Genomic DNA, 26,102 nt, shown 5'->3' with positions numbered 1-26,102 from the left:
CTATTATAAGTAACTAAAGATGATTTAAAGGAGGATAGCTTACATGCAAATACTACACCATTGCATATAAAGGATTTCAGCATCCACAGATTTTGGTGTAGGGGAAGGGTCCTGGAACCAATTCTCTTTGGATACCAAGGGAGGCTGTACACGTAAAAGAGTCATCGGTTATTAAATGTTCAAGTGAAATACGTTTTTCAAAACATTCTAAAATTAGTTTCACTTGGTCATTTTTTTTTTTTTTTTAAAGCACGTCAAGCCTGACTCCCATCCCACACCCATGGATGGGATGTCAAGGACCATAGGTGGCAAGAATGTCAAGGCTACAGTGGCCACAGTGATTCTGGCTCCAAAGGGTAACCAGTGCGGGAACCGCATAGCAGCCCATGCCGGCTCCCCAAGCTGCTGCCCTCCTCCTCGCCCCACACTCCTCCTGTGGCTACCTCCAGACACCCTGGCCGAACTCCTTCACCATTGTAAAGGCATTCTTAAATAAGCAACAGGCTGGAGACTGACTAAGCAGGCCTGGGGAGAACAACATATGGTCCCAATTTATTACAGTTACGTGTTTGGTTTTTTAAAACTGACCTTTGTAGTCTTTGGATTATTTTTACAAAGACCACCCCAGGGCATCAAGGTACCCTTGTTTTTTCTCCTTTAACATCAGACACCAACTCTGCACAATACACTGCTCAGTTTCTTCATTTACACCATTTTCTCTCTCTCCCTTCCTTCCCCCTCCCGCATTTTCTCTCCTTTGATCTGCCCTAAAGATGTAAGAAATCACAAAGTTATGTAGGTGTGCTTATAATGAACACAGACTGAAAACCTACATATTTACTCAGTAGTTAACTGTATATGATGATATATAAGATGGACTATTAGAGTTATTAAAAATCAAGTTATTTGTTTTTTAAGACAGGGTCTGGCTCTGTTGCCCAGGCTGGAGTGCAGTGGCACGATCTCGGCTTATGGGGGCCTCAACCTTCTAGGCTCAAGTGATCCTCCCACTTCTGCTTCCCGAGTGGCTAGGCCTACTACTTGTACTCATCACCACCCCCAATTGATTTTTAATTTTTTTTTTTTTTGTAGAGATGGTCTCATTGTGTTACCCTGACTGGTCTAAACTCCTAGGCTCAAGTGATCCCCCCACTTCAGTCTTCCAAATCATTGGAATTACAGGTATGAGCCATTGCACCTGGCCAAAAAGAATCAAGTTTTTTAAAACAAGCTATATCAAGGAAAACTTGAAAAAAATGCAGAATATGATTCTGTAAAACTCAAGCATGAGCCCTTTAAAGAAATATTTATAACTAAAAGACATACCAAAATGTTACCTGATAGTAAAATACAAAATGTTTTGTTTACTCATTTCCCAAGTTTTGTATGAACATAAATTACTTTTATGATCATGCCTGCACACCCCTTACTCCTTACTCTGCCCTTTCTGTAAGAAGGAGCCTAAGCTGTAAATGCTCATGTGATGTGAGGTAATGAATTTTTTCTTAAAAACAATTTTAAAAACCATAGTCTGCTTTAACAATGGCAGATTCTGAACCATAAACGTGTATTACAAAATGCTAGAAGATAGACCATGGTCCTTTCACCACATTTGAGTACACATAGTACCAAATGGTTACTTCATGTCACTATTTATGTGCTACATGTGATATTAGCATCTACCGCAGAGAGACTGGAATAAACTATATGTCTGCATCGGCCATCAGCATCTGCATTGTGAGTGAACAGCCATGAAGACCAAAGATGCCCAAATCCTGACCTGTCTCTGAGCCTTATTATCTAACAGTCTGCTGCACATTTCCACTTAGATGACCAGCAGGCATCTCAAACTCAGCATGCCTAAATCTGCACTCATCATTCCTCACAAACTGGATTTTACTATGAGATCTCCAATCTCACCTATCAGCATAATCCCCTCAGAAACCTGGCCATTATTCCCAATGCCTCTCCTTCCCTGCAACCTACCAACCCATTCTCCAACTTCCAGGTCTTATAGATGCCAGCTCCAACAGCCATGACTACATGGTCTGAGACAGCAGTAAACATTATACAAACAGCAGGGACCTCAGGAATCAGACCCTAACTGAAACCTGGCCCTGCCACCTACCAGACCCGTGACCTTGGACAAGATCCTTAACCTGTCTGAGCTTCTATTCTCTCACTCAAATGTCCCTGAAGACAGGATCTGTGTCATGGGACTGCAGCATGCTTTAAATGAAGGCCATTCACTTGAAAGTGAGTGTTGAGGGTTAGGCACTATACCGGTACTAGGATCAGTGGTGACTAACAACCACTCTGGTAGGAAATACCAAGTCCACAGGCCTCTACAGTGTATTAACTGCTACAATGCAGAACTACCCAACGTGATGGGGAACACAGGACAGGAGATGGAACCTAGACCAGGGTGGCAACATCAGAAACAGTTCTCCAAGGAAACTAACATTTAAAACAAGTCCTGTATGATGAGCAGGAAGTAGATAAGCAAAGTTTAAGGATATGGATAGTGTACCAGGGGAGGAATAGCAAATGTGAAGTTGTAAAGTCCAGAGACAACTAGGCACCTTGAAGGTGCTGAAATTAGTGGTGTTGGCTGGAGGATAGAATAAGAGAGACGTGGCCAGAGATAGAGATGGAGTAGTCAACAGGAGACACGGGGCTGGGCACCTCGAAATGAAGGGTTCTGAGCAGGGAAACGACCGAACAAATGCTTTCAAAGTGCTGAGCACAGTTGATTGCTCTTCTTAAATGCTTTAGCTGCCTTCATTCTCACCACCACATAGTCTGGTTTATGCTGTCCAGAAATTTACAAATCAAATGTCTCTTTTTGTAAGCTGGCCTTGTCCAATTATTAATATGTTAGAGGTTTTTTGTTTGTTTGTTTGTTTGTTTTTTTGAGACTGAGTTTCGCTCTTACTACCCAGGCTAGAGTGCAATGGCGCGATCTCAGCTCACCGCAACCTCCGCCTCCTGGGTTCAGGCAATTCTCCTGCCTCAGCCTCCTGAGTAGCTGGGATTACAGGCACGCGCCGCCATGCCCAGCTAATTTTTTGTATTTTTAGTAGAGATGGGGTTTCACCATGTTGACCAGGATGGTCTCGATCTCTTGACCTCGTGATCCACCCACCTCGGCCTCCCAAAGTGCTGGGATTACAGGCTTGAGCCACCGCGCCCGGCCTTAGAGTATTTTTTTTTAATATTAAAATGTTTCAATGTTGTTGGTGGATTAAAGGCAAGAATATGAAGGAAAAAGCCCATGAGTTTTTAACTGGGGTTTTGATAGATGCGCAATGAAAAGGGTAACTTCTTTTCTGAGTCATAAACCTCAGAACTCTCCACACAACTGATGTAACTTCCCAATTCTAAGTGCTGTGTTAAGTAGCACTTATAAGACAGTACATCAGCCTCATCATTTCATGACATGGTATGCTCCAATTTCCCACCCAACCCACATAAGCGCCAGTGTTCAATGCTCAGAGTCACCCAAAGCATTGCAGGCTGATTGCTTTGATGAAAACCTAATATTATCACTAAGGAATAGTACAGTGTCATATTGTGAATAAAATTTACCCAGGAACCCAGACCTCATTGGAATACCTTATTAACTCTATAATCTATGAACACTGACATTAAAAAAAAATTAGTGAAATGAATTTAAAACTCTTTCATTCCTACTATATTAAGAACCATTCACCTAAGAAAAGCAATTAACATATTTGTCTCTTCCAAATGGATACTGATGCTTAATTGCATGGACTTTCTACCTTTGTAAGAAAGGATGTCTTTTTGCATACACAGCACAATTATACATAAAATTATCTTCCATGCCCCATTTTTAAATATTACATATTCATTTTTAATTTGAAAATAAACCTCGATAAGGCCAGAAGCATTAGGTTACCATTCTCACAAGCTCTTACCAATTTTTAGAGTAATCAGAGTAGCAATGGATAATATACATTTAACAATACTAATTTGTGACAGGACACTCTGAATATCAGAATTATTGTGAATTATTTTTTAAAAACCAGTTGTATTAAAGACAACATGTTTTAAAAGGTATAGATGTAGCCTTGAAATGCATAAAGAAAGGCAATACTTGCAAAATGAAATTCAAGTAATTCTCTACCAGATTGCTTCACTAGAAGTATTTCAACAAAATATCATGGTATTGCCATTCTTCACATTTATCATTTCTAACACAAGCTGCAATAATTCCAGCTCCTCTCGGAGCTACTCCCACCATCCCAGGACTAGAACCTGCTTCCATTCGGCCTCCCCACTGATCTCTTCTCTTCCTGAGAGAGGACACCCAGAGCCAAGTTCAAAACTCCCATGTCATCTCTCCGGAAACAAAGCTTTTCAACCCCACTTGTACTGGGCTGGCCCCTGGGCTCAGTGTTTACCTTCCGAAGCAGACGGAGGGGAGCTGTAGCCAAGATATTTTTTTCATGGAGAGGGAACTTGGGGGTGGTGGGTTCCAGGGGTTCACACCACTCACTGGTTGATATAAAAGTAGTTGCCCCATGTGTACCTTTTCTATCTCCTAGTATTATTTTACTAATTTTTATTATTCTTGATTATCATGTACTCTGTCAAGCACACGGCAATAGTGTGCTGTGAAGAGAAAGCACATCTCCAGCTATGAGCCACTCTCACCAGCTGAGCTGCTGAGACAGAGACACAGGTGAACAAATTGTATTACAGAGTTCTAAGTGTTAACTCAGAGGGGTTAGGAGCGTTGCCAGACTTAATGGGGTGCTTGGCACTCACTGAGAGTTGAGAAAGGCTTTCCAGAGAAGGTGACCTGTTGGGTCTAGAAGACAAGCTGGTATCACCAGGTGGAGGAACGTCATCACAGGAAGAAGGGGCAGTACGAGCTTTGTTTTGAGAGGGCAGGAGGGAGGAGGAATACTGACTACAAGAAGATTTCCTATTGCATAAGACCTGTGCTTCTCCTTTTACCTGTTGGATATTCAGACCAACCCAGGTTGGAGGTGACTTGTGAGGCGACAGATTAGAGGTGGTAGTCAAAGCCATGGAAATGGAAACCACCATTGTAGGAGAGTCCATGGCCATAGGCCAGCCATGGAAGTCCAAGGGTCCAAAGCTCGGGAACCAAGTGGGAGGTGAAAGAGCCCAGGGCTTAGGTTTAGGGCTTCTTCAGTTCCCTTTCCATTGCCCTCATGGTATATGCTGGTCAGCAAATGACCAAACTGCTTAACAACTTCAAAACACCAGCAGGGATATTGTACCACTTCCTCCTTTTGATCATTAGACAAAACCTCAATAAAGTACCAGGGGCTTTAAGAAACTTCTTGCAAATAAAAAACACTGGCTGTAAATGAAATAGGTGGCCTTCATTCCTGTGGGGGACATTCCAAGTCCTCTCAAATCTCCAGCCATCATTGCTGCTTCAAAGCAACGCTCTCACTGGTGCTTCTGTAACCTTCTTCCAGTTAACGGACTGCAACTCATACAGTAATTCACTAAGTGTGCATCACTGATAAAACCTTTACAGTAATTCACAAAGTGTGCATCACTGATAAAACCTTTACAGTAATTCACAAGGTGTGCATCACTGATAAAATCTTATCTCCATGAAAGATGATCACGTACCACGTGAATGTGGTCTGTTTCTCTGCAGTACATCCTTATTCTGGACACAGGTAGTGAATGCAATGCCATCCCTCTCCCATTACCTCGATCATGATGGTCATCCAACAGTTACTGGGCACAAAACTGAAAACAATAAAGCTGGGACAAAATTAGGAAAAAAAATGATAAAAAATTAAAAACAATTAGTGTTGCTACTTGTTAGCTCATTAACGTTCTGGCTCTGTGAATCTAAAAAAGAACATATCCGGTATTCTAAGACCTGACAATATTTGGATAAACATTTTCCCAGGCAATGAGCTTTTGGCATTAAGGTCGAGAAGAAAAAATATCAGCAGGTGGTAAGACTCTCAGGATTCCTGCATATTGTTTTCATGACATATTGGTCTACACTTAAGTATTTTTCTTAAATTATTTGAGTGCTCACAATTATAGCTACTAATGCTTCTGCTGATAAGGTGCTTCACTTCCACTTGGCATCTTCAGCAACTAGGCACTGTAGTAGCAAAATAATAGTAATATTATTATTATTATTTTTATAACAGCAAGAAGTGACAATTACTACGTATTTACTAGGCACTGTGATAATCATTCTATGGGTTATGTTACTGCCTTCACAACATTTATCTAGGGTAAGTACTTTTATTATCACTACTTTATAACAGGGAATGTGCATCCCAGAAAACAGAAAAGTAAACTTGCGTGCATCACCTAGCTAGAAAGTGACAGAGCTATGATTTCAGAGTCTGCAACTTTACGAACACATAGTTTCACAGACAAAGAAATTGAAGTGACTTGACCCAGTGAAGTTAGCAGAGAAGGTGCCAAAAAACAGAGGCCTTTCCTAGTCATTCAACATATTATCCTGACCCCAATATGTCATCACTGCTAGCTGGGAATGTTTTAATGCCAAATAAAGAAGACGCCCCATCTTTGACACTCAGGGAATTAAAGGGTTTGAAGGCAGCTTTATCAGCATCAGACACTTTCTTTAGCAGTAATTACATGTGTGTCCAGACAGCATTTTCATAAGCAGTTCAGCAGCCCAAAATGAGAAACAGTTTGGGAAGTTGCTCTGTCAATCCTAACAGAAGGCATACTGACTTCTGTTCCATGCTTCCATCAGATTACGCCAGAAGAGAGACAGAGACAGAAAGAGGATCCCAAATTTGATTTTAAATCTACCTATTCTAAGCTGGAAGTAAAAACTCTTCCTGTCCTGGAGTCCAATGCACTCACTTTTCCCTCTCCTCAATCTTAACACCCTGTTAATAACCGGCTGAGGCACAACAGCCCCTGAACGACTGCATTCGTAGAGTAGTCCCGTATGGCGCTTTCTCTTATTCAAATATTTCATCAAAAGTGCTCCCAATCAAGCATGAAAATAAATTAAATTTTGGTTGAACCATGATTAGAGTCACATCACCAAGAAATAAAGTAACAGAGTTACACCTAATCTAACAGACAAGCCTGACTTCCTGGCTACTTTCCACAAGCCCTTCTTGCTAAAGCCCTCTCCTAAAACTCCTCTTGGAAGACAGTGAAATCACATGTTGGTGTAAAACTGTAACTTCCAATGTCACGGACATAATTCTTAACTCTGTGCCTACCTGACATTGCGAGTCAGGCCACAAGTAGAGTTGCTGGGTGTCAGCCTGTGAAAAATACCCTGGCCACACAGAGCATCAGAATGCTTCTTATTCTTGGGCACCCTGGAGGAGTCCCCAGGCTTGAGCAGAGCCCATTTATTTTCTTTGGAGAAGCTATTCACTCTCGGGCCTTATTTTGAACTCACTCTCACTCCTTCTGGAAATACCAAGGCGTGAGTACTGTGCAAAGCCTCAACATGGAGAAAATCAGAAATGGACAAAGGAGAAGAGGACTAAGGGACTGATATCCAGAATACACAAAGAAACCCTGTAACTCAACAACAAAAAACAAGCCAGATTTTCAAACGGGTAAAGGACTTGAATAGATATTTTTACAAAGAAGATGTATAAATGGCCAATAAACGTGTGAAGAGATGCTCAATATCACTACCCATTAGGGAAATGCAATTCAAAACCACAATGAGATACCACTTCACACCCATTAGGATAGCTACTACTAAAAATATAAATTTTTTTTAAAAAAAAGAAATGGAAAAGAACAAGTATTATCAAGGATGTTGAGAAATTTTAAAGAAAGGATGACAGGCTTGACCAATAATGCTGTCAACATACAGCAGCTAGCAAACCAGCCAAAGAGTAAGCCCATCTCATTATTCCCCCACCAGAAGAATGGCATACTGTACCTGCTAGGCCCCAACAATCTGACAATAAAAGCCTGTTGAGAGCAGGCAATTACAACACACCCCAAAGCCACGGTTAAAGCTAAAAATAAATTCTTCCAATTACAGTTGATCATTGAACAGCACACGTTTGAACTGGAAAAGTCTGATCCACTTACATGTGTCAACTTAGCTTCTGCCACCCAAGACAGCAAGACCAAACCTCCCTCTTCCTCCTCCTCAGCCTCCTCTACATGAAGATGATGAGGATGAAGACCTTTGATGATTCACTGCGTGAATAGTCAATATATTTTCTTTTCCTTATGATTTTAATAACATTTTCTTTCCTCCAGCTTACTTTAGGATTACAGTATATAATACATATGTCATATAAAATGATATATAATACATATATCATATACTGATGTTCTAAGTAAGGCTTCTGATCAACAGTAGGCTATCAGCAGTTATGTTTCTGAGGAGTCTAAAGTTAGGTACAGCTTGGGTGACATGGCAAAATCCCATCTCTACAAAAAATACAAAATTTAGTCAGATGTGGTGGCATGTGCTTCTAGTTTCAGCTACTCGGGAGGCTGAGGTGGGAGGATCACTTGAGCCAGTGGGTAGAGGCTGTGAATTGCTCCACTGCACTCCAGTGTGAGAAACGGAGTGAAACACTGTCTCAAAAAAAAAAAAAAAAAAGTTATACATTAATTTTCTACTGCAGGGGTGTGGGCAGGATAGGGCATGGTTCAAGGTTCAACTGTATTTTGGTAGTGTGATCTGTAATAATGTCATATGTAGATATGATTTACTGAAGAATTACACTTTTTCCTTTTAAAATGATCACAGAATATTCCAAAACACGTACCTTAATGTAAATATCCTGTAATATAGAAACAGAGGAAGTTGAGGCAGAAGAGAAAAAAATATCCCTGGGAATTAGGAAAAAAAACCTCAGTTCTACACTTTCCCCTTTGCCACTAGCGACCCTTCTTCGGGCCTCAGTTTCTTTATCAGTCATACAAATGCTTAGGACAAGATAACGCTTAAGACAAATAGAAGCTTACCAGCACCACCCAATAGAAGCACTTCCTTTGTCTGATTCCACGCTTGCCAGGCAATTTTGTGGTCATAATCTGACTGCCAATAGTTTTTCAATAGGAAATAAGTATCAGCATTCCAGTCTCCTTGGAGCTATATTTGTTATAAATCAATAAATGCATACTAAAGTTCATAAAAAACAAAATCAGTGCTTCTAAATAGTTGAAAGAAATGGGTCCAAGTGACAGTGGAAGGTAGAGTTCAGTTTTCCTAATTCAAAACCCACCTATATTCTACATTATCAGCATCCATCAGTACTGAACCATCAATCAAGGGAAGGCAATTTTCAAATCATTCTTGGCCAGTGTCTATGTCACTCAGTTTTTTAAACCATTCCTTTTAAGGAAAAAATGAACTCACATACTCTGAAGATGTCAAAAAAAAAATTACAGTGTATTTTTGTGGCACATAATAATTACTTCTGATTACAGAAAATGGCACAATTTGAAAGTTGGGGAATATATACAGGCTTCAAAGGCGGGAAGCCAAAGGAGAGGCATCTGACGACGGATCACTCTGCCCTCTTCTGAAAATACCTTCTTTAACCGGCATTTGGAACACACTTTCCTGGCCTTTTCTTTGCTAATTCTTCCTCTTTCCTACATCTCCCCCTGCCCCACAATAAAATATATGTATATAAAAAGAATAAGAAAGTCAAATTCAGGCCTGTATTCAAAACTCTCCAGAAAGATCCAGATACTCTTCCAGGGCTATGAAGCCCTAGGTGATCTTGCCAGAACCGTTTTCTCCGACCTCATCTCCTTCCACTCTCCCCTTGCTCACTATGCTGTCAGTCATTGCTGCCTTGCTACTCCTGAAACACAGCAAGAGTGCCTGGGGCTCTGCACCTTGGCCCTTACTCCTCCTTTCTGTCTGAAATGATTTTCCCCATCTTCCCATGGCTATGCCCCTCATTTCACAGACTCCCACAGCGAATCCTCCCCGATCACTAGAACAGCATCCCTCCCGCTTCATTACCAAGAGTTTTTTCTTTATAGCACATATCACCACTGACCATGTGCGCATTATCTGTCTCTGCATCTGTGTAGGATACGTAGAGCAGGGACTACATCAGTTTTGTTTGTTGCTGTATCCCCAGTCTTACAGCAGCATCTGGCATGTAGAAGGCACACAATATTTGTTTACTGAATACGTGAACAGGTACAAGATAATAAATTACAGTCAAAATGACCAGACTAAATTCCATCGAATAGGTGCTTCAACCAAAATAGAAAAGTAGTTAATCCAACACATCCGTCACAGTAAAATGGCAACTGGGATTTGGTCCAAACAACAACTTCAAAGTCTGTTGATTTCCCAACTAGCACATATTGACTGGGTGCTGGGAACACAGTGATCTCTGCCTTCAAAGATCTCAAGGCCTCCCCTAGGAGGCCAAATTTAAGTATTCTGAACACAGATAAGGGAAGGAACAGGTAACCTGGAGACACTGGGAGGCACTAGCAGAAGAGCAAGAAGATTCTAAGTGTGCTGTGTGTTGTATGGGCAAGTTCACACAACCCATAGGAAAACAGGAACAAGCAATGACTCCCACTCTCACCAGACAACCAATCAGAGGCCTACATTCCTTTTCTAATTGCAAGGCAATCTTTTCCCATGTTGGCATTCTTCCTTTGACAACTGCTTCAGTATTTCTCACAACCCCAGCTGGAGTTAACTGACATGCACACGCACACATACTGAGGTTTCATGAAACTTTCTGTTCTCAAATAATCACACACTACAGCCTTTGGTTTAAGATGCATTTCCACCTCTGGCCCCAAATACCCTACTGTGCGTTCCAGGCACTGATCAAATCTCATGACATGGGATCTGCTCAAATATTCCACCAACCGAAGCATGAAGTCACTACACAAATTTCCCAGCTCAATGGGCTTTTTTATTGCTTATTTACAAACTTAACAAACTCAACCTGCTTTTTGTATGGCAATTGGAATCAATAGCTGCTAATTCTGAATTTTTTTTTTTCCTAAAAGACTTTCTCAAGGTTTAAGGTGTTTGCTGAATTTAAGAAATATCTTGAAAAATTCACACATATGAAGTGATTCACAACCTTATTCACTTAGTCTCCTGTGGCAATGAAAAGCTTCCAAAAGGTTTCCTCTTGCCTCCCTGTACTGATTTTGGCTATTTTTAGTCAACAAGAGAAAAAGGACATTCACTAGAAAGACAGGGTATCTCTGTAGTTCCAGTAAATATTTACTCTATAAATTGAACTTCTGTTTATCTGTGTAATCCAGGTTACTTGCTTTTTTGCTTTTTTTCACCCCCAAGACTAAAAGATACCACTGCTGGGAATCTGGGTAGATGTACAGGGGAGGCAAGAGGGTTCAAGAAAATAATTACATACAATTTATCTCTGCTATGACATCCCCTCACCAATGTAAATAATCCAAGTCCTAATACCTATCAATTCTTCTTGTCTTCATTGGCTTGTCTGATTTTATCATCTTGCCAACATAAACCCCCCATCTTGGAATCTAAGGATGGCTTAAAATTTGGTTTTCTGTAATTTGATTCCTTGGATCAAAAACTAACTTTGAAATTTTCATGCATCAGCAACTTCTTAATTTTGCTATAAATGCAGGTTTGATCTTCCAGTTGCAGCCTCACCTGGGAGAAAGCCTTCCTCATGACTTGCATTGGGTAAATCAGCTAGGCAGTTATTATAACCACACAACTGCACCCATGACTTTATTTCCTAAGTATCACCATGATATTCTCTACTCTAGATAAGTGTGCCCATTCACTCAGCGTTCTGGCAGGTCCAGTTGGTAGCAACTATCCTGTAAGGTGCTTCCTTAAGATGAGAAGTCTTGAGACTTAGAAGCCTCCCAATTGGTCAAAGCACTGTCTCAGAATCAAGGATCTCTCCCTGTTTTCAGTCCTGTGGCCATCCCAGTTCTGATCATCTACCTGGTCTTTGACTAACTTCTCTGTTCATATAACATGACTTCCTTTTTCTTGTTTTTTTTTTTTTTTTTTTTTTTTTTTTTTTTTTTTTTTTGTCTTTCACCTGGTTCTGGCTACATGAACCATCTCTGTGCCTTGATTTACTTCACCTTATCCACTGTGTTTGACTCAGGACCTCAATGCCATGTTTAGCATGCGCTTCCTCAAGATCTGGCTGTCAGCCACTGCCTTGCTATGCAACCATGGACACTAACTTCACTGGGACCCCTTGGCTTTCTCCCCCAGCCTCCGCACTCTGCAGCCCCACAAGGGATTTGGACAACTGTAGAAGGAACCTAAAGTCCTGACTGCAGGGGTGGGAAAGCCCTAATTCTTAATATATTTAAAGTTTTATTCTTCTCTTTCTGGTACCTCAAATATTATAACATCAATCTCTGAGATGCCTCTGAATGTACAGGTAGTGGATCATAGGTTATAGTACTCTACCTTCCTTGCAGTGAAAAGGAATAGAAGCCTCTCTCCCAACCCCCACTGAATGAGGATCACACTATTCCTTATCGATGAATCTGCTTTTAGGCTCTGGAAAGTCAATGTTTAGAATTCCCCCACCACTTGGAGGCTATGGCAGTGACTATATCCCTTTACTCTAATCGTATCCATTTCATTTTTATCAGAAACACTTATCTGGGTATTTCATAGGGATTACAATATAAATCAAGTTAAACAGGCTTATTAAAGAGAATACTCCCTCCTTGGAACATGTGATCAAAAGGTGAGGGCAGTAACAGACGCTAATGAAAGGAATTAATGTACAAATGGTGGAGCTCTGGAGAAAGACTACCTGGGCGCAAATCCTAACTCCACCTTCTACAACCTGTGTAGTTTCGATATGCTTTTTCCCCTCCTTATGCTCTGATTTCTACACCTGTAATGTGGGCATAACATAAGGTACCTCAAAGTTTTTGACAATTAAGCATGTCGGTATCTGGAAAGTGCTTAGAAAATATGATTCAGAGCTATTACAAACCACACAATGAATAGCTAAAAAGCAAAACAAAACAAAAAACTAAAAACCATTGCCAGGCACTGGGAATTAAGAAATCAGGGTTTTAGACAAGGCTTTGTCATTTTGTGGCCTCTGGAGTGGATTAAAATTGGTTGCAAATTCTTTGTGACACCCCTCTTGGGGAGGTGTTTTCTGCTTACTTCTTTAAACTTAATCTTGGTTGGGCATACAGCTGTTTTGACCAATAGAACACACAGAAGTGATCCTGTGCCAGTTTCAGTTCCATATTTTAGAGAACTGGCACCTTTACCTCCTCTTCCTTGGAACCCAGCTGCCATGCTGAGAGGAAGCCCAAGCAGCCACATAGGGAGGCCCATGTTGAAGAAAATTAAGCTGATCTCCCAGTTCACAGGCAACATTAGTTTGCCAGCCATATGATTAAGCCATCTTGGAAGTCTATCCTCTTGCTCTAGTCACTGACAGAAGTCTTACCTCCTGAACTGCAAATCCATGAGCAAATAAGATGGTTATTCTCAGCCTCTAAATTTGGGAGCAGTTTGACGGATTTGGCACCAGGTCTTGACCCTGCGTCTCATGTTTATGGGCTATGGCTAAGACAGACATTCAACAACTCATTACAATGAAGTGTAATTTTCTAAAGATAGAGAAGTATAAAGAGGCAAAAAAGGGTGTGTGAATACTAGGTGATCTTTCAGGCCCCTTCCAATGCTGATATTTTATAATTTATTTGATGATGAATAGCACAGCTGTGAGATGGCCACTTGGAGACAGTCACACAAGATAATCGAGGTAGAGAGCAACTTTCTTCTATACAATTCTACTTCTTAATTAGCGCATCAGTGAAGAGGTGGCATTTCAGGAGTTACTGAACATGCAGATGAGGAAAGCATGGAGAGTGGCCTGTGTGGCCTAATTCAGACATGAAATGATCTGATACAAAATGCTTTGAATGAAGATGTAAGAAGAAATTAAGAGAAATACGATTTCCAGGGGCAAACAATGTTTCCAAGTAAATGGGGATGTAGAATTTTGCCTGTCCATTGTTTAAATAATGTTTCAAAGGCAAAGAGTTTAAGTTGATTGCTCTGTACAAATTCTTTGAGTAAGAATGTTTTTTCATCTCCAGAGGTTATGATTGCCAAGGGGCAAATTTTTTTAAATAAAATTTTATTTTTGTACATAAATAGGCAACCGTCTATCAGACAACCAGATCAAGCAGACATCTATTCTGCATGAATGAGTAAAGTCATGTTTTACCCTAATATTACTAACCCTTAAGATATCTTCCTTCCAGGTACTTGGGATTACTTAACAAGATTAAACTATATACTGGCCCCACAAATTTTACCGAAACCAACAGAACTAACTGCTGACCTAAAACTCATGACCATGAAGAAGAATATGCCAGAGCTATCCCCTTGACAGATTTTGGGAGAATTTAATGCTGCCGAAAGTGTGACCATTCAGCTTCCTGATCATGGGGGAGGGAGGTTGAATTTCAAACATTTAATTTTTAAAATGCTTTTGATTTGTCTGATGTTGACCAAAGTCCTTCCTTAATATCATATTTAAGAAGACAGAAACAGCAATCGCCAAGAAAAAAGAACAAATCACTAATCCTTCTAAAATTTTCCTTTTGTGTTTCTGTTGTTTCTGCTATAGATTCCTTTGCTTTCCAAAAAAGGTTCAGACTTGACATAAGTCATTTATGGTCAATAAATACATAAAATATGTTTGAATGTTCATGGCTGCAATTTTACTATCTGCAACTCACAGGATCTTAAATGGCTACTGTCCAAACTAAAGACACAAAAGGAACACACTCATGAATTTCCTGTTTTCCATCTTGAAGTACTCACACATGCAAAACACCTCATGCCCAACACCCAGCTCTAGGTCTCCTAATTGCATATCCCTCATACCCAAATCCCTCTGACCTCCCCAGTATCCAAGCATTCCTGGAGTACTAGGTGTAGAGGCTAACACCTCAGTAGCTGACCAAAGCTTGCTGCTCTCACTAACGGGATCAGCAGATTATAAACTGAAATTGATTAAACTCACTCTCTTTTTAGTCCAGGATGTTACAGAGTCAGCGTCAACATTACTGTCAAAGAGTCAATGACTCCTGTGGTGAGGGGTCCCTTACAGAAGGGATAAGCACACAAGTAAACACCAATGAGAGGCATTTTGTTTATGATACCCAGGATAATGGCAGGTTTTTGTTCAGAGTTCTTCCTGCCCCTGAAATGCCTGGTGAACATCAGGCTGAATCTGACCCTACAGTGACCTCCAGACAGCATTGAGGCTCCTGGGCAATCAGAGAGATGGCACTAAAGGGGCCCTGAGGGGTTTTATTAGTTCTGCTTCCAGGTGAGGAGGAGGACTTAACTATCAAAAGTGAATGGCAAGTTTGCCCTGCAAGATATTAAGGGAAAACCAGTGTTTAAGAGGAAAATGACAGGGAAAAGAAACTCTACACCAAAGATCTAATGTGAGAAATACAATCAAACTGTATTTGAATCTATGGATACTGCTCTGTGGATGTTAGAAAACTGATAAATACTAAAGTTAATGCCTATGTTAAATTGAACAGAGATTTAGGGTTCACAAAGTATGAACCACACTCTCCCTCTTGCCTTACATATCATCTTTACACATATTCTAATTTAAAATATGTATACGCTGAGGTGGGCGGATCCCTTAAGGCCAGGAGTTCGAGACCAGCCTGGCCAACACAGCGAAACCTCATTTACACTAAAAATTATCTGGGCACGATGGCATATGCCTGTAATCTCAGCTACTCGGGAGTCTGATCTATGAGAATCACTTGAACCTAGGAAGCAGAGGTTGCAGTGAGCCAAGATCACGCCACTGCACTCCAGCATGGGTGACAAAGTGAGATTCTGTCTCAAAAAAAGTAAAATAAAAAAATATGTACAAAGAGTACAAATAGCTACCATTACAGACTACTGCAACTATTCAACCGGCAAGATAACTAAGATTGATTGGAAAGGGGTAAAACTAAATCATGGAACCTAAAACTGGCTCAAAAGAAAGCAAAAAATGAATGAGTAGACACTGACGACAAGAAAAAAAAAAAAGAACATTTGGTAAAGGGTATAGTAGAGGAAGGAACTTAATATCCTTAGGAACAATACTATGTCATATACTGCTCAAATATTTTTCTGACCAACGCAGGGACCACAAAGCACTCTCAACTCTTTCATTTACCTACAAGCTTTATGAGGATTATTTAAGGAGTGGATACAACTAGGCAAGAAATGGATAATTTTACATGGCACCTGAGTATCATATTCTCTGCTCACCCAATGTGCTCAAGGATGAGCCAATAGGACTAAAGTCAATCCCCATCTCCTCTTCCTTCACTCTGGGTTCTCACCCCCCTCCTCCTAAGTCTGTGATTCATTTAAACGAAGGTTACTGGACAGCACACTTCACTCTGCTGCATTGAAAAACATTGTAAAGGGCCTGGCAAAGAGTCTGCGAGAGAAATGCCTTCAGTTTTGGGGTTTTCAGTGACCTTAGAATATCACCAAAGGCTTCTCCTGAAAGTGTTAGTGATGGAGCAGGGCTCTGAGTTCTGGTTCAGATTCGAGACTGTTCTCTAAATATAAAATTGGCAAAAGCCGCTAAGTCCTCATGCCTCCTCCCTCACCTCCCATTTTTAAGTAAGTTCTCACTCTTAGCATTTCTTGAGCCTTCTACATCCCAGGCGCAACAGCCATAAGGATTAGGAAATGCTCTACTTCATTCAGCCAACACCTCAAAATGCTATTTCAAACCGGAGCAGAACGGCACAGCACCATTACACTTAAAGCACCAGGCGGGGCCCAACAGCACTCCAGCCCGATGGCAGACCTCGTGGGTTTCCCCCAATCCCATTTAATTCCCCCTCTTTCCCATCACCAGGTTCCTTCCCCCGCCCCCCACCCCCCACACGCCCCCAAGGGCTCCATCCTTTCATTTTTCGCTTCACCATTGGTAATCCGACATCACCATTATCTGCCTTCCGGCTGCTTTTACACTGTTTTCCTCTCTTCAGCCATACTCAAGAAACACAGACTACTTAGGCTACTTCTGCCCATAAATGGCTCAGTGATGGCACCAACAGGGAAACCCACAGACACCAAGCCTTTAGCTGTAGACGCTAAACACACAGACTTCCTTTTCTTTTGAGCACTCAGTTCTACCGGCTTCTCAGCACCACTTTTCAGGTATTCAAAGCTTTGGGGGTGTGCCCGAGGCATCCCTAAAGTCATGAAAAAAAAAAAAAAAGGTGGCTTTGAGCATCTTACCGCTCACATATTTGCATAGTGTTTGATGTAGCTTTAATTTCAAAGCTGGTCTCTAACACTCAAGAGGGTAGGTTACAGTGGGAGCCCAGGAATTGCAAATGCGCTTGCCTCAAAGACTCAGGAGTCCAGACCCCGGCAGGAAATAAAGTTCTAAAGTGGCTTTGAAGTGCTTCCTCCCCAGACCCCTCCCCAGCGCGGGTCATTCATCTTCCCCGAGGGAAGAGACCACCTTGCCCGAGCTTAACCAAACGCGTCGCACGTGGGAGCCAAGTGGGAGATGAAATAATCCAATGAGTCCTCCTCACCACCACCACCGCAGCCCCACCGAAGTAGTTACTGTCGGCTTAAATTCCGCTGGAATGTCCGTGTATTTTACCGACCAGGCAAATAAAATGGTGTATATAAATTAGTGGAAGCGGGTGGGAAGGAACAGGGGAATGCAGACTGTCGCGAGTAAAACGCCTCGCGGCTTGGTGAGAGGTTGTTTCTTTTTTAAGCCACTCATTTCAGACTGAAATATCAAGCCAGTTCAGGTCATTTCCTGAGTAGCACTACAAGTTGAAACGAGAATCAGAAAATCTATTAATCTTCAATTGCGCTGTCTCCAGACTGGGAGCACAGGGGGATGGGGTGCCGGGCTGTGGGGAGGTCGAGAGGAGGGGGATTTGTGGAAGAGCAAATGCCCGAGAAATCCTCGCTCCCGACCTCAGCTGTTTCTTCTTACCTCACTCAGCTCGGCCGAGGAGTCGTTTCCGTATTTCATGGCAACTCCAGAATTCATGATGCACTTTTCAGAGCAGGGCTCTCAGTCCCCCAGGTCTCGGAGCTTAAGAGTTGGTTTCACAGGCTCAATATCCACTGCTTGGTCCCTTCTGCCACATTTTAGTCTAGACAGCCATTTTCACCCAGGACAGTTGCGAAGCCCAAACGGAGGATGCAGGCACTCCTAAAAGGAGCAGCCGTGGCTCGCGTTTCACGGACGAGCCATTGCTGCAGGAGGCTCGGTGGCGTGGCGCGCTCGCAGCTGCGGCAGCGGCGGAGCCCGCGCGGGGACCCGCCCGCGCGCACCCAGCGCCCCGTTCCGGGGCAGTGCCACCCTGGGCGCCGCCTCGCCACTCCTACGGTGCCTCACTGCCCCCCATTACCGGGCTGGAGGGCACCTCCAAGTACGAGCGGACACCCTAGAGGGCACCGGCGAGCTGGGGGAAAAACTAGGGCGGTGGGGCGAGGAAGATCCGCACCTCGGATTCCAGGGAAGGAAAGAAAGCTGGAGGGAGCCGGAGCCGAGCTGCACTTCACGCCGAAGTTTCCCCTTTGAATCGTCTGGAGTTGTAAGTGGTTTCTGATTGAACACAGCTGTCTAGCTGCTGGCCACGGGGTGCGCGGAGGAGGCGGGGCTACAGGGAGAAAAGGCGGGGGCGGAGCCTGGAGGCCGAGCAGAGAAGACCGTGCAGGGAGAGCAGGCATCCTTCCAGTTCTCTGCAATAGTAATTAAGGACCCGAGTCCAGGAGGGGGAGAAGAAACAGGAAAAGCCACCTGAGTAATCGTGCAGGAAATTAAAAAAAAAGAAAAAGAAAAAAAAATACACACTTCACTCAGAGGAGCCGCTTTCCATGATTTAATGTCAAGACAAACCTAAACACTGTACATCAGACAGTGCGGTGCACTTCTCACGGAACATTAAGATTTTACAAGGGTGCAGGGCAATCATTTTCCCTGATCAGTCTAAAGTCAACACTATGGGTGTAAATTCACTGTCAAGCTCCCTCTGTCTGTCAGCGGGGCAGAGTGCATTTTTTGCATGTCCATAATGAAGATAGAGACCCCATCCCTTGAAAAATGTCAAATAGGCTCACATTTAAATCCTCCCCAACTCCCAGACCTTCCTTAAAAATCTTCCTGCTCATTTGAGCGGAGGTAGATTTGTGTTTATGGAGTGTAGAGTATGATTCAGAAAAGATTCAAGGGGCTGTTATACCCTGGAGTCGGCCGTTGAGATCTGAGCTCCCCTGCAGCTTTGAGTTCCCGAGGTAAAACATCCTGTGTTTACTGGACGAGAGACAGGGCAAGAGGGAAACTAGGATTTTTCTCGCCACAAAGTTAAAGTTCCACTGAATCTGAGATTCACAGAAAAATGTTCTCATGCTTCAAAACAGTAAGTCTGTGAGATTGCTTAAGAGACCTCATCAGTCTCTTTCTACACAATGGGAACAAAATGTCTCCATCCCCAATAACAGAACTTGGCATTTCCTGAAGCCTTCTGTGAAAAGGCCATTGCATTGTTAACTTCCATTATCTTTTTTAAAAATCGTGTTTATTTTGCTCTTTAAGAAGGAGCAGAGTGCAACTATTTGCATATAATGTTTTACCCATCCCCATTCCTGGTGAGTTTATTCATTGCCTGATGGAAGCACTGCTGGGATTAGGAAGAGTTTGCTGCTCTTTCTAGAGTACTGGGTCCCACGTTCTTGGACACTGCCAAACTAGAGCACATTCTGCATGGGGAGGAGATGGGAAGCTATATTATTTTATTTATTTTTTCATTGAAATCTGTTGAGTACTGCGTGCTTGAAGCTGGAAATGGTGGTGTATGCATAACTGTGAAGAAGTCTCAAGCACTGCCCCCGCCCTGAAGGTGTTTCTAGTCTTGTAAAACATGAACAGAAATGACAATTCTAGGTAGAAAATGACACTTGCCATAAACACAGTACAAATGAGAGCTACTGCAGTTCAGAGGAGGGAAATATGATTTTGGCCAGGCTGGGTGAGGGCACAAGACTCTGAAGAGTCTTAGAGGAGACAGCATGTGAGTGGACCTGTGAAGAGTGGCTGAGCCCAGCAGAGATGGGAAGTAAGGGGAAAGCATTCAAGGCCATTGTGAGAGAAAGTGGATGGAGACTGGAATGTGCAAAGCGGGCATGGGGAATCCCAGGCATTCCATTCTGGAGCATAAGCTGGCTGGGAAAGGAGGGTTGACATCAGATAGCGAACAGCTTTAAGTGCCATATTAAAGAAATGGGCCTTCTCAGGAGGCAGTGGAGTCACTAAATGGTTTTTTAGCATAGAAATAATGACGATCAGAGCTGGGCTTTTAGGTATTCCAGTAGATTTGGATCACAATCATGAGTAACTAATATGAACTCAAATCGACTAGTGTTGAATGTGATTCTGGTGTTTAAAGATACATATTTTTCATACGACACCACCCCTAAAACCAGGCAGATGACTTCATCTGGTGTTCAACCAAAAGAAAAGTAATCTGTTCCAAAAGTGCAGGAAAAATTAGCAGTGTTGAATTACTGAGAAGCAGTATGTCTGTAGATTCTATTTTATAGACAGTATAAGGCATTTTCAAGGATAATGTTGATTGTATGAGATTTTCTTCATAAACAATGACTCACATAGTTCAATACTTATACTTCAGTAAGATTCAACTCTACCACAATCTGGCAGGCGTAGATGTGGTAGGTTGAAAGTGGGAAATGAATATGCCAATTGTACTATCAAGACAGTTCAGCAAGAGGTTAAAAGGGCCTAAATTAAGAAGGGATGGCCAGGCAAGGCACGATGGCTCATGCCTGTAATCCCAGCACTTTGCGAGGCCAAGGTGGGTGAATCACTTGAGATCAAGAATTCAAGACCAGCATGGCCAACATGGTGAAACCCTGTCTCTACTAGGATCATGAGGCCGAGTTCAAGATCAGCCTGATCAGCATGGTGAGACCTTGTCTCTACTAAAAATACAAAAAATTAGCTGGGTGTGGTGGCAGGTGCCTGTAATCCCAGGTATTGGGGAGGCTAAGACAGGAGAACCACTTGAACCCAGGACGTGGAGGTTGCAGTGAATCAAGACCGTACCACTGCACTCCAGCCTGGGCAATGAAGTCAGACTCTGTCTCAAAAAGAAAACAAACAAACAAAAACAAAGCCAGGCATGGTGGTGCACTCCTGTAGTCCCAGCTACTCAAGAGGCTGAGGCACGAGAATCACTTGAACTGGTAGGCAGAGGTTGCAGTGAGTTGAGATCACACAACTGCACTCCAGGCTGGGCGACAGAGTGGGACTCTGTCTCAAAAAAAAAAAAAAAACCGAGATAATGGAAGTAGACAGGAGGGGGCAAATGCAAGAGACTCTCTAGAAAGAAAGCAGATGGAAATTGTGGAGAAAAGAGAACTTCCAAGTGACTTGTAGATCTAGAACTTGGCTGACTGAGGTTAAGGTAATGTCCTCAACAAAATTAGGAATTCCAGAGAACAAACAGCTTTGGGAAGAAATTAAGTTTGTGATATCATGAGTTTGAAGTGGCATGTGGATATTCAAATATAGATGTTCAGCAGGAGCTTGAAATGGAACTATAGAGATAAGTCCTGGTTGAGTTGGAGGTTCAAGGTTTTCTCTGTTAGAATAATAATAAATAAAACCATAAAATCAGGTAAATTTGCCATGGAGGAGGAGACAGTGAAAAGAAAAGTGGTCTAAGGATACTATCTTAAGGAAGGTTGTTTTTTTTTTTTTTTTTTTTTTGAGACGGAGTTTCGCTCTTGTTACTCAGGCTGGAGTGCAATGGCGCGATCTCGGCTCACCGCCACCTCCGCCTCCCGGGTTCAGGCAATTCTCCTGCCTCAGCCTCCTGAGTAGCTGGGATTACAGGCACGAGCCACCATGCCCAGCTAATTTTTGTATTTTTAGTAGAGACGGAGTTTCACCATGTTGACCAGGATGGTCTCGATCTCTCGACTTCGTGATCCACCCGCCTCGGCCTCCCAAAGTGCTGGGATTACAGGCTTGAGCCACCGCGCCCGGCTTGTTTTGTTTTTATAGAGGCCAAAGAATAAAAGAGGAAATGATAGACAAGGTTATTTAAGGAAGTAGGAAGATAACCAGGAGACCGCTGCATCTGGGAGTCTAAAGAAGATGTCAAGGCAGAAGGAGGAGCAGCATCAATATTATATGCTACAGAGGGTAGAGAAGCCTACAGACTGATGCAAGGTCATTTCGAAGACATTACTATCCTTCAAAGGTAGATTCCTAGAGAGCTGAGGAGAAAGAAGGCAGGTAAATTGCCACAAGGAGTGAGAACAAACTGGGGGCAATGACCATGCAGGACTCTTTCCATAAATTTGATGGTGACAGGAAATTGGGAGATGAGACTCTCTCTTGGAGCAGGTAAACAATGTTGAATAGAGAGTAGAATGGGCGTATTTCTGGGCTGAAGCTAAGGGAAACCAGGAGATGAAGCGCAGTTCCTAGAAAGGGAAAAAGGAGGTACCAAGGACAACAATGATGAGATTAGCTTGGAGGAGGCTTGGAGAGGAGGGGATGCTGATACTTCTTCCTAGGAGAACAGAAACATTTGGGAGAACTATAGAATGTCTACACTAGGGAAGACAAGAATTCAGAGATATATGATAACTAACAACATGTATTTGACGAGTAAACTAACTTCCTCTTTGCAATTGTGGAGGGGAAACAAAGACTAATGATAATTTATCGTCAGATTCTGACTCAAGGAAAGTAAGACAGAAAAATGTCTGTCAATGCAAGGGAATAAGTAGTTGTGATCCCCACTCCTGAAACTGTCCAAGTGTAGTTGGGACATGCTGAAGCCCACTGCACATAAAAATTAGAGCTTCTTGCATTGAGGGAGAGTCTAGATTGGTTTTCTTATCATCTAAAATTCCATAAAATGATTTTTTTGGTGGTAATTTAAATGTCTTACATTTTTTTTTTAACCTCATTGTCTTGGATCTCTGCTGTCAAGAAAGCTAAGATACTGCTTTGAACAATAATGCAACTGGGTCACTATTATAAGAACGTTACAAATGTAAGGACCAACTCATCATGTCATCTCAATACACCAAAGAATAAAGTCCAAAGCAGGTTTCAAGCTATAAAAATTAGAGCTTTCCAGGGTTTACCAAGCATATAACTCTACATGCCTACAAATCCTTTTATATTGTGGCTGCCTTAACATCTCTCCAAGAAAGCTTCTCCAAGTCCTCCTGCTTCAGCAGGGATTAAGCTCCTATGGTGAGGCGTGGGCAGGAGGTGGCAGGGGAGTTTATCGAGATGAGGGAGCAGGTCTAGGAGGAGGAGGAAAACTTGCTTTGCAATCAGGCAAGAGCCTGGTGCTTGGGTTCATCTCCTTCCTGAGGCCTTGTCTTCTCTAAAGTCCAATCTCTTCTCATCGGGTCCCTGGGATGAGAGGAGGCAACAGTAGTCCTGGGAACATTTCTGGGTAAATGGAAGCTGCCCCAGGCATGACTGGATGAGGCTGTGCCATGCTGTGAGCACACTGCATCGCCTTTCTGCTGTTGGTGCAGTCTGGCCTCTCTGTGTATGGCTGCTGACTTCGGTGAATCTATCTATACATGGCAGAAACTCTATTCTGGGTCTGGTCTGTACCCTATACTGGTGATAAACATCAGGTTAACTGAAGTGATCCTGAGTAAAAACCCAGAACTTCCACCATGTGGGAAACGAATTGAAAACCTTGGGACTAGTTGGCCTGGTCCACTGTCTCTACCCCTGGGGTGCCCCAGCCATCCTTGCCTACCCCAGCAGTCCAATGTGCTGAGGAAGCCTGTCCTCCTCCAGCCCACAAGAGTACCCAAACTCTAAAATTGTCCCCTTCTTGGGCCGGGCGCGGTGGCTCACGCCTGTAATCCCAGCACTTTGGGAGGCCGAGGCGGGTGGATCACGAGGTCAAGAGATCGAGACCATCCTGGTCAACATAGTGAAACCCCGTCTCTACTAAAAATACAAAAAATTAGCTGGGCATGGTGGCGCGTGCCTGTAATCCCAGCTACTCAGGAGGCTGAGGCAGGAGAATTGCCTGAACCCAGGAGGCGGAGGTTGCGGTGAGCCGAGATCACGTCATTGCACTCCAGCCTGGGTAACAAGAGCGAAACTCCGTCTCAAAAAAAAAAAAAAAAAATTGTCCCCTTCTTTATTGACTCTCTCAAGCTAAACAAAACGTTGATACCTCAGATTTTAGGATGAAAGCAGCCTGGTTAAACTAATTCACACACATGTGAATAATCTTCTCAACCATGCCCGAAATATTTACATTGTAAAAGGAGAATGCTTTGAAACAATTCTTAAATTGGTGGAATTTTCTGAAGAAAGGGAATTTTGAGGGCATAGGGGGATTTCAGAACCCTGTGGAGACTCAGGAAATCCCAGTCCTTTGAGTCCTTGAGGATCATAAAAATTAGGGAGCCCTCAAAGTATACACTCCAAACAATTTCCTGCCCTAAATCTATAAGCTTACCCCACTCTCCCACCCCTATGACTCCAGAAATGTTCTCCCTATCCAAACTCCTGTGGCCTTCTGATCCATTTCCAGACCAGCTCCTCTCTCATGTCCTGGGCCAGGCCTGGGTCCTGGGTTGGGAGCTTCTTATCAGCCTCAGTGGCCTGCCCCGTAACAAACATCGTTTGTTCAAGGAACTACAACACAAAGAATTCAGGAAGCACTGCACTGGATGATCTGTATCCTCATCTCTCTGTCCTCAGAGAAAAACATGGCCAACCTGCAAGGAAATCTGTAGTTACCTAGCTCCTCCCTGCATGCCATTCATATAGATGAGGATATGTGGGGACAGCAAGTTTGCGGTGTTCATTCAGAAAAAGTAAAGCACTCACTATATGCTAGATACTGTCCTGTGTGTACCCTGGTATTCAGTGGTGTATGGGATGGGAAAGATCCCTGCTTTCACAAAGCTAGCACTCTTGATGGAAAATGATTAATAAATACATTTAAAAACATAGAGTTTCTGTTGGAGTCTATAATGGAATTGAATAGGAGCTGTGATAGGGGAGAGCAAGCCCTTTAAGCGAAGAGGTCAGAGAAGGCCTTTGTGCAGAGATGACATTTCAGCATATAGGTCAAGAAGGGGCCAACTAGGCAAAATGTGAGGGAAGGGTGGACAGGCAGAGGGAACAACCAGAGCAAAAAGTCTAGAGAAGCAAAGGGCTTGACCTTTTCAATACATTTTAATAAACTTCAAGTTTTTATTTAACTGAAATTTAAGGTAATTCTCCTAGTTTACTAGTAGTGACAGAACATGATGAAAAAGATCATGTTAGAGCTAAATCATGCAGGATATATATAGGCTACATATTTCACTGTGTTAATGAAGATGCCACAGGAAGACTTTCTGCAGGACAAAGACACGATCCAGTCTACATTTTTAAAAGGTAAACCTATACCTTTACAAGCTTTACCACTAGGTAACCTAAAAAGTAAAAACGAAGTAAAGTTCCTCCCTTATGCAAGTATTGCTGCTAATAAATTAAGGGTTGACAAAATATCCCCATTTTGCAACCCTTAATGAATAAGCAGATTTAAGTATTTAGCATAATGACTACTAACATTACAAAGGGACATACAATCAGATGCATGATTTCTGATGGAAGAAAACATTACAACCTTCAGAGCCACTTTAGTGGTTTTTACACGAAGGAATGTTATATTAACCACAAAAAAAACCTATATAGGCTTGGCCTTGTGGCTCATGCCTGTAATCTTAGCACTTTGGGAGGATGAGGGTGGATAGAATGCCTGAGTTCAGGAGTTCAAACCAGCCTGGGCAACATGGTAAAACCCCATATCTACTAAAAATACAAAAAAATTAGCTGGGCGTGGCAGCATGCACCTGTAGTCTCAGCTACTCAGGAGGCTAAGGCAGGAGAATTGCTTGAATACAGTAGGTGGAGGTTGCAGAAAGCAGAGATTGCACCACTGTACTCCAGTCTGGGCGACAGAGCGAGACTCTATCTCCCCGCCCCGGGGGAAAAAAAAAAAAACTATAT

General features: G+C 42.6%; 1 protein-coding gene across 2 annotated transcripts in view; it reads right to left on the bottom strand.

The window, feature by feature from the left end:
• MCC (MCC regulator of WNT signaling pathway) overlaps positions 1-26,102 on the bottom strand; it is a 445,857-nt gene that overhangs the window by 255,368 nt on the left and 164,387 nt on the right. Inside the window, exon 1 of one of the 2 annotated variants that reach the window (XM_003920691.4) lies at positions 18,009-18,667. The exons of the other annotated variant lie outside the window; for it this stretch is intronic. Coding sequence (XP_003920740.1) covers positions 18,009-18,065 — 57 coding nt within the window. The 5' untranslated portion in view covers positions 18,066-18,667. Of the gene's footprint in view, positions 1-18,008; positions 18,668-26,102 lie in introns of those variants that run through there. 2 annotated transcript variants of the gene reach the window in all.

Source organism: Saimiri boliviensis, chromosome 1 (assembly GCF_048565385.1).
Source record: "Saimiri boliviensis isolate mSaiBol1 chromosome 1, mSaiBol1.pri, whole genome shotgun sequence".
Classification (NCBI taxonomy): Eukaryota; Metazoa; Chordata; class Mammalia; order Primates; family Cebidae; genus Saimiri; species Saimiri boliviensis.
This window is presented reverse-complemented; position numbering and strand designations above follow the sequence as displayed.